The following is a 19136-nucleotide window of genomic DNA, read 5'->3' as shown; positions in this document are numbered from 1 at the left end:
TCCTAAGCTAGCATGTGTGTGATGAAAAAGTTTTGCATTTGATTTCTTTAGGAATGTAACTAAGTTTTATTTCATAGTGAATTGTGATTGGAGATGGAATCTGTGTTCCCTAGTGATTTAAAAACTACAGATTTAATTTTCTAATTAACTGTACTTTAATACATTGATGTGTTTTGCAGGAACAGTGGCATTAAAATATCATCTGTCAGAAAATCTAGGTTACTGCCTCCTCACTTCTGTATGCAGTGTATTTATTACCTAATTTCAATCTGATCTCAAACATTTCCCAAGCTAATTAATACCTGTTAACCACTTTCCCTATTTGGTCCTTTAAGGTCCCCCAGTGAATCTCCTTTCTTTGCAGTGGTTTAGAGATAGCTCCTGTGCTGTAGACTTCTGTCATAATCACCATTTAATGTTTCTTCCTCAGCGGAAGGTGGGCTTGCCCAGCCAGTGTCTTCTCTTTGCCATCAGGCTGGCTACTCCACTATTCGTGTTGAGCATTTAAGTGCTCAACATAGTGAGTACCAATGGTTGTCTAGATTCATAGTCAAATTCTTAGGGCGGGATTCTCCACCCCCACGCCGAAGTGGCCGCGCCGTCGTGAACGCCGCCGAGGTTCACGACGGTGAGGAACGGCCCCGGTCCCGACCGATTCAGGCCCTGACAATGAGCCAGTATCGGGGCCGCGTCATCTACCCGCGCGAGGCCTTGTCGCACGTGTAAAGGCGGTGCCGATTAGATGACGCGGCCGGCGCCGCATAACGGACGTCATCCGCGCATGCGTGGTTGCCGTCCTGTCCAAATCTGGCCCACAAGAAGATGGGGGACGGATCTTGCGGGGCCGCGGAAGGAAGGAGGTCCTCCTTCAGAGAGGACGGCCTGACGATCGCCCCCCCCACAGGCCGCCCCCCCCAGCGTTCACGCACCGCCCACGACTGTAGCGACCAGGTGTGGACGGTGCCGGGGGGAACCTGCCGTTTTGGCCTGGCCGCTCGGCCCATCCGGGCCTGAGAATAGCAGGGGTGCCGGAGAATCGCCATTTTGGGTGTCTCCGGCGATTCCCCGGCCTGCGGCCCGCGAAACTCGACCGGCCCGTTCCCGCCGCTTGGGAGAATCGCGGGAGGGCGTCGGACTGGCGTCCCCGGAAATGTTGGCGGCCCAGGCGATTCTCCCAACCAGCGTGGGAGTGGAGAATCGCGCCCTCAAAGTTCTGACTTGAATGGGCAACCATCTTGCGGGTCCATATGAATTGCAATTTATTTGTGTTACAACTAGTTCAGACATTTCAGTGAAGTGTATTGTCTTCACAGAACTAGCAGTTTGGGAAGGAGTCCACAGCTGGAACTATAACTTTTCAACAAACGACATGACATGGTCAGATGCCAGAAACTATTGCCAAAAGTCCTTCACTGACCTGGTTGCAATTCAGAACAGTGAAGAAAATAACCATCTGAATGCGATGCTACCAAAGAATCCATCTTATTACTGGATTGGAATAAGAAAGATTCATAATGTTTGGACCTGGGTTGGAACTAACAAAACACTGACCAGAGAGGCAGAAAACTGGGCTAAAGGCGAACCAACTGATGGGTCAGAAGATTGTGTAGAGATTTATATAAAGAGAGGCAAAGATACAGGAATGTGGAATAACGATCCCTGTGGAAAAATGAAACGAGCAATATGCTATTTAGGTAAGATCCAAACTTTATGCATGTTTCAGAGCTTGGTCACTCTAACACTGAATTCATTCCAAACATTAGGAGATGCATTGTTTCATAGACAACCCAGTTTATCTTCAAGCCACCTCTCTCCGACTCGGTTTTATTTGTCAATAATGGTAAGTTCTTTGCTTCTCAGTACACTCTGCTGTGTCAAAACCGTGTTCGAAACAAGACATGTGTCGAACTCACTCTTCCCCAAGCTGGGGAACTTCTTCAAACAGGAACTACATAGCTTCATTGCCAGTGTAAATCTTCACTAATGTGTTTGAGGACCAGAGATACTTGCGCCACACTGCAACATTATCAATAAGTACATTTACGACAGTGAAAGAGATATTGTGGCCCTGATTGTTTTCTCTATGACCGCTTTATTTTATTGCCCAGATTAAGTTGCAACACTAGCATCAAAGTCTTGCAATTTCTGCCCTCACACTTTATTTTCTTCCCTTCTGTAATCTACTGGACCAGCTTGGTGTGCCCTGGCTACTACTTCCTGAGTTACCTCACCTCCTTAAGGTTTTAGTGTTGTCTACGGGTTTTGGTCCGACGCCTTTGGATTTTCCACTGAAACAAGTTCACTCATGTTCAGAGATCAAAATATCGAATCAATAATTTTGCTGCTTTCTTTGTGTATCGTCAAGTAAACTAAACAATGGTCCAGAATTTGCAGTAATAATAACGGTAAGGCTGTCAGCGCTCATTATTGTGCTGAGTAAAAAGAACAGCAACCTCTGGCATCTGCACATATGCAGCTTGTGGAAATGCAGAACTAGGTGTCAATCATAACCTGCTCCTCCACAAGATGCCCTGTTGCAGTTTCATAGATTAAATCATTGAGAATTACTGATCTGTGAACTTAAACTATTTACACACAATTCTCAGTGTGAAAACCAATGAAAATGTGAAGCCTTGTTTAATCAGAAGTAATTTTAACAATGTACAAAGTCATATTACTGCAGGTCCTAAAAAGCTAATTTTAAAAAGCTAATTTTATTCTCTCAGAATATTTTTAAATTTCAGATTTTTGTGAAAATGTTGTTTAGTTTTTGTTTTGACATTTACATTTCTCCCTTAAGCCGACTTATATGTCTCAAATTTTGTTTTGTTTTCTATACAATGATTTAAATGTGATTTATATTCCCTGCTCCGTTGTCTTATTATCTGCTTTGCTGTCTTGGAGAATCATTTAATCTGATTGGCTGATGCTGCTTGCCGCCTGTTCTGTTGCTGGAAGTCACAGATCCCCTGTGATAGGTGCTAAACTGAAACTGGCATTGGAAATTAGGAAATCTGTGTTCTAGGGTCCGCTAGTCTTGCGGGCACCTTTCTCTGGGGTCAGTGGCAAACACAACCTCTTAGTCTGCTGAGCATAGAATGTTCCTGTTTATGAATGAAGACATGTTGGATCATAGGAACATTATGAACAGTTGAAAATAAGGCAGGGAGGAGTGCCGACCACTGGCAGAACCAGGCACATTTTTGTCTTTAATTTATTAAATGGAAAATCAAGGCAAGTCCCTTATGGGTAAATACTCCTCACTGCCTGCCTCCTTTTAATGCCCAAGCTTAATTGCCCTCGAGAAGGTGATGGTGAGCTGCCTTCTTGAACCATTAGGAAGGGAGTTCCATGACTTTGACCCTGTGACAGTGAAGGAACTGTGATAACAACTGTGATATATTCCCAAGTCAGGATGGTGTGCGGCTTAAAAGGTAACTTCCAGATGGTGATTTTCCAATACATCTGCTGTCCTTGTCCTTCTAGATGGTAGACGTGGGTTTGGAAGGTGCTGCTGAAAGAGCCTTGGTGAGTTGCTGCAGTGCATCCTGTAGATGGTACACACGGCTGTTACTATGCATTGAAGTTGAATGATTGTGGAAGGGGTGCCAATCAAGTGGCTGCTTTGTCCTGGATGGTGTTGAGCTTTTTGAGTGGTGTTGGAGCTGCACTCATCCAGGCAAGTGGAGAGTATTCCCCCACACTCCTGACTTGTGCCTTTTTGGTGGTGGACAGGTTTGGGGAGTCAGCAGGTGAGTTATTCTCTGCAGAATTCCAGCCTCTGATCTGCTCTTGTTGGCCACAGCATTTGTTTTTCTAGTTCAGTTGAGTTTCTGGACAATGGTAACCCCCGGAATGTTGTTAGTTGGGGATTCAGTGATGGTAATGTCATTGAATATCAAGGGGAGATGATCTGGCACTTGTGTGGCATGAATGTTACTTGGGCCTGTGCTCATTGGAGTTTAGAAGAATGACTGGTGACTATATTGATACATATAGGATTCTCTGAGGGCTTGACAGGGTAGATGCTGAGAGGTTGTTTCCCTTGTGGGAGTGTCTAGGACCAGACGGCTTAATCTCAGAGTGAGCCCATTTAAGACAGAGATGAGAAGGGTTTTCTTCTCTGAGGGTAGTGAACCTGTGGAATTTGTTACCGCAGAGGGCTGCAGAGGATGGGTCGTGCCCCCCCCCCCACACAGGCCTCCCTAATGGAAGCTTCCCCGGCAGCGCTAGGGGGCAGTACCCAGGCATGATCCTCTCTTTAATAAGGACATGGGGAGTCCACACCAAGTAAGAATAAAGAACTTTGCTTTATTTACAGTTATGTTATATACAACTCCTGATAGATTCCCCACCCCCCCTTTTACACATAGCTGAATGGAGTTTCCCCACCCCTCAGCGGGGGAGCTCATACTCTGCGAAGACCATTGGGAAGATAATCATTGCCACCCCGTAAGTCCCGTGCGCGATATGACATTCCTCCCCCACCAAAGTCTGAAGACACCCTCGATGGCCGAGGAGGAGGAGAAGGAGCAGCAGATGGAGGATGTCGGACCCTCTTAGGTCCAGTGAAACATCCAGCCCCTGGAGTGCTGGGTATACCTCCAAGGAGAATGTCATCTACGGTAGGAATGCCATGGCGGATGATCAGCAGGAGGCAATGAACTGATGAACCTGCATCTGAGACCTCAGACATCTGTGTCTCCAAGTCTGAATCTGAAGATACCATGTTGGGCATGCCGGCGTCGATACAGATTGGAGGTGTCACAGCAGGTTTGTTCAGGATAAGAAGCTGATGACCCTTGAGCATTTCAGCGGGTGCCACCCCAGTTACTGCGTGCGGAGTGGTCCTGTACGAAAACAAAAAACGTGCTGGCCTGGTGTCCATCGAGCTTGAAGTCTCCTTCTTTAGCCCCTGTTTAACCGTCTGCATGGCCCTCTCTGTCAATCTATTTGATGCCGGATGGTATGGGGCAGTGCGCACTTGCCGAATCCCATTGCCCTTCAGGAAAGCAGCAAATTCTGCACGCATCAAAGAGGCCCCGTTATCTGTTACATACACCTCTGGAATTCCATGGGTCGAAAAAGAAATACACAATTGCTTAACGGTCGACGGGAGGTGATCGTCGCCATCTTATGAAGCTCCAGCCACTTGGAGCAGGCATCAACCAGGATGAGAAACATCAAACCCAGGAATGGACCGGCGAAATCGGCGTGGACATGAGCCCAAAGGTGTCCTGGCCACTCCCAGGGGTGTACGGGTGCTGCCGCAGGGATCTTCTGGTGCTCTTGACAAATGGAGCACTGCTGAGCCGATGTCTCTATATTTGTGTCCAAACCCAGCCACCAGATATCACTTCTCGCCAACATCTTCATTTTCGGTGATGCATAATGGCACATGTGACGAATAATGGCTTTGAAGGATCGAAATATGTCAATACCCCCAAAGAGGACAACCACTGTTTACTGTTTAAACGCCTCATCCTGGTCCTTGCTCCACACCCAAGGTTGGTGTTTCTTAACCAGCAAATGAAGGGGGACCAGGACTGTCGCCAAATTTGGAATGAATCTGCCATAATAATTGGCCAATCCAAGAAACGAGTAAAGTTTGGTGGCGTCTCACGGGGCAGGGGCCAGTTGGATAGCTCGCATTCTCCCGGCGACCAGCTGCAGGCCATCTTGGTCCACCCGGTCCCCCAAGTAAACTACTTCTTTTGTGTGAAACATGTACTTTGAGTGGTGCAGGTGGACCCCATACTCAGAAAAGTGCTGTAACACCGCTTTGAGGTTCCGGAAATGCTCCTGGCCCATAGTCCCCGTGACTAAAATGTCGTCTAAGAAGACTGCAACATGCGGCAATCCACGCAGGATGTTCGCCATTACGCGCTGAAAGACTGCGCATGCCAAGGATACTCAGAATGATAGTCAGGTATAATCAGAGAGACCTTTGTACCTAATGATGGTGACGTACTTCCTCGAGGACTCATCAAGCTCCAGCTGTAGATAGGAATTGCTCATGTCCAATTTTGTAAATGTGCAGCCACCGTCCAATGTAGCATAAAGATCCTCAATGTGTGGTAAAGGATAACAGTCTAACCTCAAAGCCGTGTTCACTGTCAATTTATACTTTCTGCAGAGGTGGACTATCTTACCCGGCTTCATGACGGGGACCATCGGGCCGACCGATCGGCGAAGCACAAATTCTCCAAGTGACAAAGTTTGGTCTCTGCTTTCTCTGCTAAAGCGTAAGGGACTGGGCGGACACGGAAATATTGGGGCTGGGCTTCCGGGTCCACCTGGATCTTTGTGCGGCCCCTTTAATTGTTCCCAAGCCAGAGTGGAAAACTTCAGGGATCTTGCTCAGAACCTTACACGGACTGCCAAATCCCACTTGGAGGATATGCTGTCAACCCAACTGCAGTTGGTATGACCAATTGTGGGCCAACAGGCTAGGGCCGCTTCCTTGCACGACAATGAAGGAAAGGCGAACCAATTGGTGCCCATATACTACCGGAGTTAGCGTTGTCTCCACAATATTCCCCCGTATAAGTGACAAAACGAGCTGCCGTGTCAGCCAAGTCAAAGTGTGCACACCCCGTCTAATAAGATCAAAGATGGTCTGCATCTCCACAGAAACGGCAGCTCCTGTATCCAATTCCATCGGGAGCACATGGCCATTCACCTAGATTGAAACTCGAATAGGGGCCACAAGGGGCACTGCCAAACAGTTTAACTGCATCTCAGCCTCATCCTCTGCCTCTTCTGGGCCATCCAGATGCAAGGCCCGGGTCCGGGGCTGACCCCTACCTCGACCAGGGTGCCTAGAGCACTGGCCCTTCTACTTCCAGGGATTATGCCTAGACCAGCACCAACATGTCACACACAGGCCGGGATCTCCTATCGCCGAGGAACGGCTGGCCCTTTGTCCAGAGGCCAGAGTCGCTGTGGTGAGCAGTCCATGCCGTGGGGATACCATGTGAGTAGCGATGCCCAAAAACATTCACCTCCAGCCCTTGTATTTTTTAGATGCCACGATCCACGCCCTCTCGGGACAAAGAGATCTGTAGTGTCTGTTGAAAAGTCAGGGAGGGACTTCCGGTTGCGGCTATGCGGAGCTAAGTCGCACATTCGGCAGCTCCCGCTAAAAACTGACTTTTGGGCTCTTTTCAGGGCCCCCAACGGCATTTTTTTGACGTTTCCCGGTGTGGGAAGGAGATTGCAATAGTTCCCCTACAGTGTATGGCTTGGACCAGGAGCGGGGCGACTAAAAATGTGGTGGTGAACCCAAAGAAGGTGCGAGGGAAGAAGAGCAAAATGGTGGCGGGCGGGGACCAGGCAGCGTGGATGCAGTGGGCGCAGGAGCAGCAGGAGGTTATACAGCGCTGCTTCAGGGAGATTAAAGCGGACCTGATGGAGCCAATGAAGGCTTCTATCGACAAGCTGCTGGAGACCCAGATGGCCCAGGGGGTGGCGATCCGCGAGGTCTGACAAAAGGTCTCCGACAACGAGGACGAGATCTTAGGCCTTGTGGTAAAGGTGGAGGCGCACGAGGCGCTGCACAAGAAATGGCAGGAACGGTTCGAGGAGATGGAGAATCGGTCGAGGCGGAAGAATCTGCGGATTCTGGGCCTCCCAGAGGGGCTGGAGGGGCCGGACGTGGGGGCCTATGTGGTCACCATGTTAAACCCGCTGATGGGAGCGGGGTCCTTCCAGGGGCCCCTGGAGCTGGAAGGGGCCCATAGAGTGCTGGCGAGGAGGCCCAAGGCTAATGAGCCGCCGCGGGCGGTGCTGGTGCGGTTTCATCGGTTCGCTGATCGGGAGTGTGTACTCAGGTGGGCCAAGAGAGGAGCAGCAGTTGGGAGAACGCGGAGGTTCAAATATACCAGGACTGGAGTGCGGAGGTGGCGAAGAAGAGGGCCAGGTACAATCGGGCGAAGACGGTGCTGCACAGAAAGGGGGTGAAGTTTGGCATGTTGCAGCCGGCGCGACTGTGGGTCACTTACAAGGACCGCCACCATTATTTTGAGTCTCCGGAGGAGGAATGTGCCTTTGTTCAGACCGAGAAACTGGACATAAACTGAGGGTCGGGATGGGTGGTCGGGGATTGCTGTTGGGGTGTTACACTTTGAGAGGGGGTTCTTTGCTCTTATTTCTGTTTGGTTCGATGAGGGTGGTTAGGGTGGGTTGGGCACTGTTTTGGTTGGGTCTGTCGGGTGGGCTCTTGGAGGGGGGTAAGTAAATGGAGTAGGGGTGGATGGCCGGTAGCGGGGATGGGCCCCGCGGGGGAGGATGAGGCCCGAGTCAGGGGTGAGGGGACTAGGCCTGTAAAAGGAGCTGTGTCAGAGGTGGCGGGTCCAGGCAGGTGGAAAGTGCGGGCTTTTTCCCGCGCTGAAGGCTGGAGGGGGCAGGGCCGGGGCGGGGCAGCGAGTTGTTTCCCACGCTTGGGATGGAAGGGGGAGGCGGAGAGCCTGTGGATGGGTAATGGAGGAGGAGGGTATGTCCCACAATGGGAGGAGTCGAAGGAGAGGCGGGAGAAGCCGTCGTCAGCAGGAGTCAGCTGACTTGCGGCAGTGCAATGGGGGGAGTAAAGCAGCTAGGAGGGATCCTAGCTTTAGGGGGTGTGGGGGGGCGGGGGGGGGGGGGTACCGGGTTGCTGCTGCTATGGCCAAGGGGGAGCTGGAGCGAGTAGAGGGGGTTGGGACGGGGGTCTGCCGCCGTGGGGAATGGGCTGGGCGTGGGGTGCGGCGCATGGCTGGCCAAGGAGGGGTTATGGCTAGTCGGCGGGGGAGGGGGGGGGGGGGGCGGGTAGCCCCCGATCCGGCTGATAACCTGGAATGTAAGGGGACTGAACGGCCCGGACAAGCGGGCCCGGGTGTTCGCGCTACTGAAGGGGCTGAAGGCGGATGTGGTCATGCTCCAGGAGACACACCTGAAGGTGGCAGACCAGGTAAGATTGAGGAAGGGGTGGGTAGGTCAGGTGTTTCACTCGGGGTTGGATGCCAAAAATCGGGGGGTGGCGATCTTGGTGGGAAAGAGGGTGTCGTTCAAGGCGTCGAGCATTGTGACAGACAATGGCGGCAGGTACGTAATGGTAAGTGGTAAGCTGCAAGGGGAGAGGGTGGTGCTGGTCAACGTGTACGCCCCGAACTGGGACGATGCGGGTTATATGCGCCGCATGTTGGGTCGGATCCCGGACTTGGAAGTGGGGGGCCTGGTAATGGGGTGGGGGGACGACTTTAACACGGTGTTGGATCCGGCACTCGATCGCTCCAGGTCTAGGACGGGTAGGAAGCCGGCGGCGGCTAAGGTGCTGAGGGGATTTATGGACCAGATGGGAGGGGTGGACCCTTGGAGATTTGCAAGGCCGGGGGCTAGGGAATTTTCATTCTTCTTGCATGTTCATAAGGCTTATTCCCGGATCGACATCTTTATTATGAGTAGGGCGCTTATAGCGAGAGTAGAGGATACCGAGTACTCGGCGATAGCCATTTCGGATCACGCCCCACATTGGGTAGACCGCGAGCTGGGGGAGGAGAGGGACCAGCGCCCGTTGTGGCGCTTGGAGGTGGGGCTGTTGGCGGACGAGGAGGTGAGTGAGCGGGTCCGAGGAAGCATAGAGAGATACCTGGAGGCCAACGATAACGGGGAGGTCCGAGTGGGGATGGTATGGGAGGCGCTGAAGGCGGTGGTTAGGGGAGAGCTGATCTCCATTAGGGTCCACAAGGAGAGGAGAGAGCAGAGGGAGAGGGAGAGGCTGGTGGGGGAAATGGTGAGGGTAGACAGGAGGTATGCGGAGGTGCCGGAGGAGGGACTGTTGAGGAAGAGGCGTAGCCTCCAGGCCAAATTCGACCTGTTGACCACCAGGAAGGCGGAGGTGCAGTGGAGGAAGGCCCAGGGGGCGATTTATGAGTATGGGGAAAAGGCAAGTTGGATGCTGGCGCATCAGCTTCGGAAGTGGGACGCAGCTAGGGAGATCGGGGGAGTAAAGGATAGGGGAGGGAGTGTGCTATGGAGTGGGGTTGACATCAATGGGGTCTTCAGGGACTTTTATGAGGAATTGTATCAGTCCGAGCCCCCATGGGAGGAGGGAGGGATGGGCCGCTTTCTCGACCAAGTGAGGTTTCCGAAGGTAGAGGAGGGACTGGTAGCGGGATTGGGGGCCCCGATTGGGCTGGAAGAGCTGGCCAAAGGGATAGGGAGCATGCAGGCGGGGAAGGTACCGGGGCCGGACGGTTTCCCGGTCAAATTCTACAAGAAATATGTGGACCTGCTGGGCCCATTGCTAGTTAGGACCTTCAATGAGGCAAGGGAGGGGGGGGCCTTGCTCCCGACAATGTCCCGGGCACTGATCTCCTTGATCCTGAAGCGGGACAAGGATCCCCTGCAGTGTGGGTCTTACAGGCCAATTTTGTTGTTAAATGTAGATGCCAAGGTGCTGGCGAAGGTCTTAGCCACGAGGATTGAGGATTGTGTGCCGCAGATCATCCACGAAGATCAGACGGGGTTCGTGAAGGGGAGGCAGTTGAACGCGAATGTGCGGAGGCTCCTGAACGTTATTATGATGCCGGCGAGGGAGGGGGAGGCGGAGATAGTGGTGGCGATGGATGCTGAGAAGGCCTTCGATAGGGTAGAGTCGGGGTACCTGTGGGAGGTGCTGAAGAGGTTCGGGTTTGGGGATGGGTTTGTCAGGTGGGTTAGGCTGTTGTACGAGGTCCCGATGGCGAGTGTGGCCATGAACAAGAGGAGGCCTGAGTACTTTCGGTTGCATCGAGGGACGAGGCAGGGGTGTCCCCTGTCCCCCCGGCTCCTCGCACTGGCGATTGAACCCCTGGCTATGGCCCTGAGGGAGTCGAGGAACTGGAGGGGGCTGGTGCGGGGTGGGGAGGAGCATAGGGTCGCTCTATGCGGACGACTTGCTGCTATATGTGGCAGACCCGGTGGGGGAATGCCGGAGGTAATGAGGATCCTCAGGGAGTTCGGGGATTTCTCAGGATACAAGCTTAACATGGGGAAGAGTGAGTTGTTTGTGGTTCACCCAGGGGACCAGGAGAGGGGGATTGGCGAGCACCCACTATAAAGGGCGGAGAGGAGCTTCAGGTACTTGGGGGTCCAGGTGGCCAGGAGCTGGGGGGCCCTGCATAGACTTAATTTCACGAGGCTGGTGGAGCAAATGGAGGAGGAGTTCAAGAGGTGGGACGCGTTGCCGCTGTCCCTGGCGGGTAGGGTGTAGTCAATCAAAATGACAGTGCTCCCAAGGTTTTTGTTCCTGTTCCAGTGCCTCCCCATTCTTATCCCGAAGGCCTTCTTTAGGCGGGTCAACAGGAGCATAATGGGGTTTGTGTGGGCGCGAGGGACTCCGAGGGTGAGAAGGGTGTTTCTGGAGCGGAGTAGGGATGGGGGGGGGCTGGCACTGCCCAACCTTTGTGGGTACTACTGGGCCGCCAATGCGTCGATGGTGCGCAAGTGGGTGATGGAGGGGGAGGGGGCTGCATGGAAGAGGCTGGAGACGGCGTCTTGTGAGGGTACGAGTCTGGAGGCGCTGGCAACGGCGCCGCTGCCGCTCCCTCCAAGGAGGTATACCACGAGCCCGGTAGTGGCGGCTATCCTCAAAATCTGGGGGCAGTGGAGGCGGCACAGGGGGGAAGTTGGGGCCTCGGTGTGGACCCCAATACGAGGGAACCACCGGTTTGTCCCAGGGAGAATAGATGGAGGGTTTTCAGGGTGGCACAGGGCAGGGATAAGAAGGTTGGGGGACCTGTTTGTGGACAGGAAGTTCGCGAGCCTGGGTGAACTGGAGGAGAAGTATGGGCTCCCCCCCCGGGGAACACCTTCAGATATTTACAGGTAAGGGCGTTTGCCAGGCGGCAAGTGGTGGAATTCCCGCGGCTACTGCCACACACAGTACAGGACAGGGTGCTCTCGGGGGGGGGGGGGAGTGGGGAAGATCTTGGAAACTTACCAGGTGATGCAGGAGGAGGAGGAGGCCTCGGTGGTGGAGTTGAAAGGTAAGTGGGAGGGGGAGTTGGGAGAGGAGATCGAAGAGGGGACGTGGGCAGATGTCCTAGGGAGGGTGAACTCTTCCTCTTCGTGTGAGAGGCTCAGCCTCATACAGTTTAAGGTGCTGCGCAGGGCACACATGACCGGGACAAGGATGAGCCGGTTCTTTGGGGGAGAGGACAGCTGTATTAGGTGCTCAGGGAGCCCAGCAAATCACACCCATATGTTCTAGGCATGCCCAGCGCTGGAGGAATTTTGGAAGGGCGTGGCGAAGACGATGTCGGGGGTGGTAGGATCCAGTGTCAAGCCGGGCTGGGGGCTCGCAATATTTGGGGTGGCAGAGGAGCCGGGAGTGCAGGAGGCGAAAGAGGCCGGAATTCTGGCCTTTGCGTCCCTGGTAGCACGGTGAAGGATTCTCCTTCAGTGGAAAGGTGCGAGGCCCCCAAGCGTGGAATCCTGGATCAGCGATATGGCGGGGTTCATTAAATTGGAGAGGGTGAAATTCGCCTTAAGGGGATCTTTAGGTGGTGGCAACCGTTCTTGGACTTCCTGGCAGAGCGGTAGACAATGGTCAGCAGCAGCAGCAACCCGGGGGGCGGGGTGTGTGTGTGTGTGTGGGGGGGGGGGGGGGGGGGGGGGCGGAAGGGGGGGTCCATTTTATTTTTGTTTATTTACCCTGGGGGATCTGAGGGTGTGTATATATTTGCCATGTTTGCTTTGTGTTAACTCGGGATGTTAATTTATTATTATGTATAGGGGGGAGGGGGGCACGGGGGTTGTTTTACTTTGTTCTGTATTTAATTCTATTGGGTTTCTTTTTCATTCTGTTGTTGATATTTTGTGAAAATCCTAATAGAAATTATTTTTATAAAAAAGAAAAGTCAGGGAGGTATTGACCAAAGGTTTTTATCGTGTCGCCATATTATTAATACTACAGACCAAACGATCACGGTGCATATCAGATAAAGCAGTTCCATACTCACAAAACCCGGCTATCTTCTGTAGCCGTGATAAAAACTCGGTGATGAACTCGGCGGACAACTCCGCTGTATTAAAACGATACCTTTCAACAATCATTGCCGAGGCTGGGTTAAAATGTTGCGCCACAATTGCCACAAGTTGGTTGAATGAGAGTGTATCTGATGCTGCCGGGTACGTAAGACTCCTGGTCACTCCGAACATGTGTCCCTGCGGCCGTGAACAGTATGACTGTCTGGTACTTGATGTCCGTGATGTTGTTGGCCTGGAAGAAGTAACGCATCTTTTGTGCATATTGGTTCCAGTCTTCAACACCTGCGCAAATGCATCCAATTGGCCAACAGAAGCATGGCAAAATAATTGGTTCCAACCTGAGTGCAGAAAATCGGGGAGGTGGGTCAGCCAAGTAGGTTGTAGCGCCGGTGGCAAACCAGTTTATTCCTTGTCGCTAGTTTAATAAGGACACAGGGAGTCCACACCAAGTATGAATAAAGAACTTTGGTTTATTTACAGTTACGTTATATACAAATTCCGGTAGATCCCTACTGGGTCACCTGATGGTTGGTGCCTTACTGGCCGACCTTTTATACATTACTAAAAGGAGTTCCCCCGCCCCTAAGCGGGGGAGCCTATACTCCACGAGAACCATGGGGAAGATAATCATGCCCATCCCGAAAGTCCAGTGTGGGAGAAGATACTCTCCCCCCCCGCCCCCCCCCCCCCCCCCCCCCCCCACGGGTATTGAACTTTCCTGAGCGCCCTCAGGGGATTCTCTTCTCCGGTCCCTGTTTGTCAGGACCTGTTGTTGACCCTGCTGGGAAATTCTAACGCAGGGGATAATGGAGTGGGGAATCCTGCTAATAATATTTAAATGTATGGTATGGGATTCCCGAACTTTCATGAACTCCATTACATCATTGGTGGGGTACAGGGACAATCGGAACAGGAAATCCCGCCGGTGTAAAAGTCGTTTGGGGACTCCCATTGGATTCTCGATCCTACGCGGTTTTCCTTCCCACCAAATATGGGGACGTAAAATCCCCCCCCCCCCCCAATGGTCTACCCATACTGTTTATATCACATTGCTTCTCAGAATATTTTCCTAAACGTATTTCTGGGTTTGTGTAACACTCTGTAATAGCATCATGCAAGCCTAATTCATGCAGCGGACGTGGAGAATGCGTGGAAACGATTGGAAATTACACATGTCAATGCAACAAAGGATTCTGTGGACCAGAGTGTGAATTTGGTAAGAGTCTTTTTCTGTGCTACCCTGAAATCAGTAGTAAAGGACTTACATTAGACTGCTGCAATTGGCACACCCTTATTATAAATTACTCCTTCAGCTAAATAATTTGAAATTGGTTGAGATCATATGAGTCGCTAATACTCCCTTCTTACTCGAGGAAAACAAACCAGTCTTCAACTAGTGTCATCCTTGATTCTGTTTGTGAAATGAGGAACTCATGTACAACAAATCCATGGGTGAAAGGGCCTCCTTCATATACTTTCATCTCATACCCATTAGAAGTCAGATTCTGTACGTAAGCCTATGTTTGCTCTGAATTCAACATTAAATTAATGTGAGCTAGTGTGCCCTGAACAAGTGACCTACAAGGTCTCTGAATTTTCACTATGTGCCCACATCACTTCAGAAAATTGCCAATTTTACTCACACAAGGCAGTTACAGAACTGACTAATTAATTTAAAAGGTTTATCAATGGAAAAGTTGTCAATTCTTTAAGATTCATGTGGAATGTCTAATTGTTCTTGAGAAGTTTTTAATTGTTTTTATTATCACATAAAGAGCTTGCATAAATTGTAACAGGATCAACTGTAACTTTCTTGAATATTAAAAAATACTGATCCATGTGACCTGGCGACCCTTAACCCGGTAGCCCCAACAGGAAGGAAGTTAAGCTAGAAAGAAGCTATGAGGCTAGAAACAATTTTATATTTGCTAGAGAGGTTTGGGAGGGTTGAAACTAAGATGGCAGGGGGATTGAAACCTATGCAAGGAGTCAGAGGAGGGGGAAACACGGAGAAGAACAAAAGACAGAAAGGGGAATAAGGAAAGTGATAGATAGAGAAATTAAGGGTGAGAATCAAACAGGGCCTCAGTGAAAAATAGTGGGAATGGGACAAGGAATGTTAAAAAGACAAGTATTAAGGCTTTGTGCCTTAATACGTGGAGCATTCGTAATAAAGTGGATGAATTAATTGCGCAAATGGATGTAAATGGGTATGATATAATCAGAATTACGGAAACATGGCTGCAGGGTGACCAGGGATGGGAACTGGGGTGTTCAGTATTTAGGAAGGACAGACAAAAAGGAAAAGTCGGTGGGGTAGTATTGCTGGTTAAAGAGGAAATTAAGGCAATAGTGAGGAAGTATACTAACTTAGACAATGTGGATTCTGTATGGGGAGAACTGAAAAACACCAAGCGCCAAAAAACATTAGTGGGGATTGTATGTAGATCCCCAAGCTGTAATGGTGATTTTGGGAATGGCATTGAACAGGAAATTAGAGACACATGCGATAAAGGAACATCTGTAATTACAGGTGACTTTAATCGACATATAGAATAGGCAAATCAAATTAGTAACAATTCCATGAAGGAAAATTTCTTGGAGTGTGTACGAGATGGATTTGATTGGATTGGATTGGATTTGTTTATTGTCACGTGTACCGAGTAACAGTGAAAAGTATTTTTCTGCGAGCCGCTCAACAGATCATTAAATACATGGGAAGAAAAGGGAAGAAAAGAAAATACATAATAGGGCAACACAACATATACAATGTAACGACATGAGCACTGGCACCGGATGAAGCACACAGGGTGTAATGAGGAGACATTGAGTCGGATGGAGCACACAGGGTGTAATGAGGAGACATTGAGTCGGATGAAGCACACAGGGGTGTAGTGAGGAGACATTGAGTCGGATGAAGCACACAGGGTGTAATGAGGAGACATTGAGTCGGATGAAGCACACAGGGTGTAATGAGGAGACATTGAGTCGGATGAAGCACACAGGGTGTAGTGAGGAGACATTGAGTCGGATGAAGCACACAGGGTGTAGTGAGGAGACATTGAGTCGGATGAAGCACACAGGGTGTAATGAGGAGACATTGAGTCGGATGAAGCACACAGGGTGTAATGAGGAGACATTGAGTCGGATGAAGCACACAGGGTGTAATGAGGAGACATTGAGTCGGATGAAGCACACGGGGTGTAATGAGGAGACATTGAGTCGGATGAAGCACACAGGGTGTAATGAGGAGACATTGAGTCGGATGAAGCACACAGGGTGTAATGAGGAGACATTGAGTCGGATGAAGCACACAGGGTGTACTGAGGAGACATTGAGTCGGATGAAGCACACAGGGTGTAGTGAGGAGACATTGAGTCGGATGAAGCACACAGGGTGTAATGAGGAGACATTGAGTCGGATGAAGCACACAGGGTGTAATGAGGAGACATTGAGTCGGATGAAGCACACAGGGTGTAATGAGGAGACATTGAGTCGGATGAAGCACACAGGGTGTAATGAGGAGACATTGAGTCGGATGAAGCACACAGGGTGTTGTGAGGAGACATTGAGTCGGATGAAGCACACAGGGTGTAATGAGGAGACATTGAGTCGGATGAAGCACACAGGGTGTACTGAGGAGACATTGAGTCGGATTAAGCACACAGGGTGTAGTGAGGAGACATTGAGTCAGATGAAGCACACAGGGTGTAGTGAGGAGACATTGAGTCGGATGAAGCACACAGGGTGTAATGTGGAGACATTGAGTCGGATGAAGCACACAGGGTGTAATGAGGAGACATTGAGTCGGATGAAGCACACAGGGTGTAATGAGGAGACATTGAGTCGGATGAAGCACACAGGGTGTAATGAGGAGACATTGAGTCGGATGAAGCACACAGGGTGTAATGAGGAGACATTGAGTCGGATGAAGCACACAGGGTGTAATGAGGAGACATTGAGTCGGATGAAGCACACAGGGTGTAATGAGGAGACATTGAGTCGGATGAAGCACACAGGGTGTAATGAGGAGACATTGAGTCGGATGAAGCACACAGGGTGTAATGAGGAGACATTGAGTCGGATGAAGCACACAGGGTGTAGTGAGGAGACATTGAGTCGGATGAAGCACACAGGGTGTAATGAGGAGACATTGAGTCGGATGAAGCACACAGGAAGTAATGAGGAGACATTGAGTCAGATGAAGCACACAGGGTGTAGTGAGGAGACATTGAGTCGGATGAAGCACACAGGGTGTAATGAGGAGACATTGAGTCGGATGAAGCACACAGGGTGTAATGAGGAGACATTGAGTCGGATGAAGCACACAGGGTGTAATGAGGAGACATTGAGTCGGATGAAGCACACAGGGTGTAATGAGGAGACATTGAGTCGGATGAAGCACACAGGGTGTAGTGAGGAGACATTGAGTCGGATGAAGCACACAGGGTGTAATGAGGAGACATTGAGTCGGATGAAGCACACAGGGTGTAATGAGGAGACATTGAGTCGGATGAAGCACACAGGGTGTAATGAGGAGACATTGAGTCGGATGAAGCACACAGGGTGTAATGAGGAGACATTGAGTCGGATGAAGCACACAGGGTGTTGTGAGGAGACATTGAGTCGGATGAAGCACACAGGGTGTAATGAGGAGACATTGAGTCGGATGAAGCACACAGGGTGTAATGAGGAGACATTGAGTCGGATGAAGCACACAGGGTGTTGTGAGGAGACATTGAGTCGGATGAAGCACACAGGGTGTAATGAGGAGACATTGAGTCGGATGAAGCACACAGGGTGTACTGAGGAGACATTGAGTCGGATTAAGCACACAGGGTGTAGTGAGGAGACATTGAGTCAGATGAAGCACACAGGGTGTAGTGAGGAGACATTGAGTCGGATGAAGCACACAGGGTGTAATGTGGAGACATTGAGTCGGATGAAGCACACAGGGTGTAATGAGGAGACATTGAGTCGGATGAAGCACACAGGGTGTAATGAGGAGACATTGAGTCGGATGAAGCACACAGGGTGTAATGAGGAGACATTGAGTCGGATGAAGCACACAGGGTGTAATGAGGAGACATTGAGTCGGATGAAGCACACAGGGTGTAATGAGGAGACATTGAGTCGGATGAAGCACACAGGGTGTAATGAGGAGACATTGAGTCGATGAAGCACACAGGGTGTAATGAGGAGACATTGAGTCGGATGAAGCACACAGGGTGTAATGAGGAGACATTGAGTCGGATGAAGCACACAGGGTGTAGTGAGGAGACATTGAGTCGGATGAAGCACACAGGGTGTAATGAGGAGACATTGAGTCGGATGAAGCACACAGGGTGTAATGAGGAGACATTGAGTCGGATGAAGCACACAGGGTGTAAGTGAGGAGACATTGAGTCGGATGAAGCACACAGGGTGTAATGAGGAGACATTGAGTCGGATGAAGCACACAGGGTGTAATGAGGAGACATTGAGTCGGATGAAGCACACAGGGTGTAATGAGGAGACATTGAGTCGGATGAAGCACACAGGGTGTAATGAGGAGACATTGAGTCGGATGAAGCACACAGGGTGTAATGAGGAGACATTGAGTCGGATGAAGCACACAGGGTGTAATGAGGAGACATTGAGTCGGATGAAGCACACAGGGTGTAATGAGGAGACATTGAGTCGGATGAAGCACACAGGGTGTAATGAGGAGACATTGAGTCGGATGAAGCACACAGGGTGTAATGAGGAGACATTGAGTCGGATGAAGCACACAGGGTGTAATGAGGAGACATTGAGTCGGATGAAGCACACAGGGTGTAGTGAGGAGACATTGAGTCGGATGAAGCACACAGGGTGTAATGAGGAGACATTGAGTCGGATGAAGCACACAGGGTGTAATGAGGAGACATGAGTCGGATGAAGCACACAGGGTGTAATGAGGAGACATTGAGTCGGATGAAGCACACAGGGTGTAATGAGGAGACATTGAGTCGGATGAAGCACACAGGGTGTAGTGAGGAGACATTGAGTCGGATGAAGCACACAGGGTGTAATGAGGAGACATTGAGTCGGATGAAGCACACAGGGTGTAAAGTGAGGAGACATTGAGTCGGATGAAGCACACAGGG

The 19136-nt window shown here is 50.6% G+C and overlaps 1 protein-coding gene across 1 annotated transcript in view; it reads left to right on the top strand.

Moving 5' to 3' along the window:
- LOC140427353 (P-selectin-like) overlaps nucleotides 1-19136 on the top strand; it is a 136462-nt gene that overhangs the window by 75144 nt on the left and 42182 nt on the right. Inside the window, exons 20-21 of the mRNA XM_072512903.1 lie at nucleotides 1279-1694; nucleotides 14117-14224. Of these exons, the coding sequence (XP_072369004.1) occupies nucleotides 1279-1694; nucleotides 14117-14224 (524 nt within the window). The remainder of the gene's footprint in view (nucleotides 1-1278; nucleotides 1695-14116; nucleotides 14225-19136) is intronic.

Source organism: Scyliorhinus torazame, chromosome 7 (assembly GCF_047496885.1).
Source record: "Scyliorhinus torazame isolate Kashiwa2021f chromosome 7, sScyTor2.1, whole genome shotgun sequence".
Lineage (NCBI taxonomy): Eukaryota > Metazoa > Chordata > Chondrichthyes > Carcharhiniformes > Scyliorhinidae > Scyliorhinus > Scyliorhinus torazame.
The sequence above is the reverse complement of the archived record's forward strand: the minus strand, read 5'-3'. Positions and strand labels throughout refer to the sequence as shown.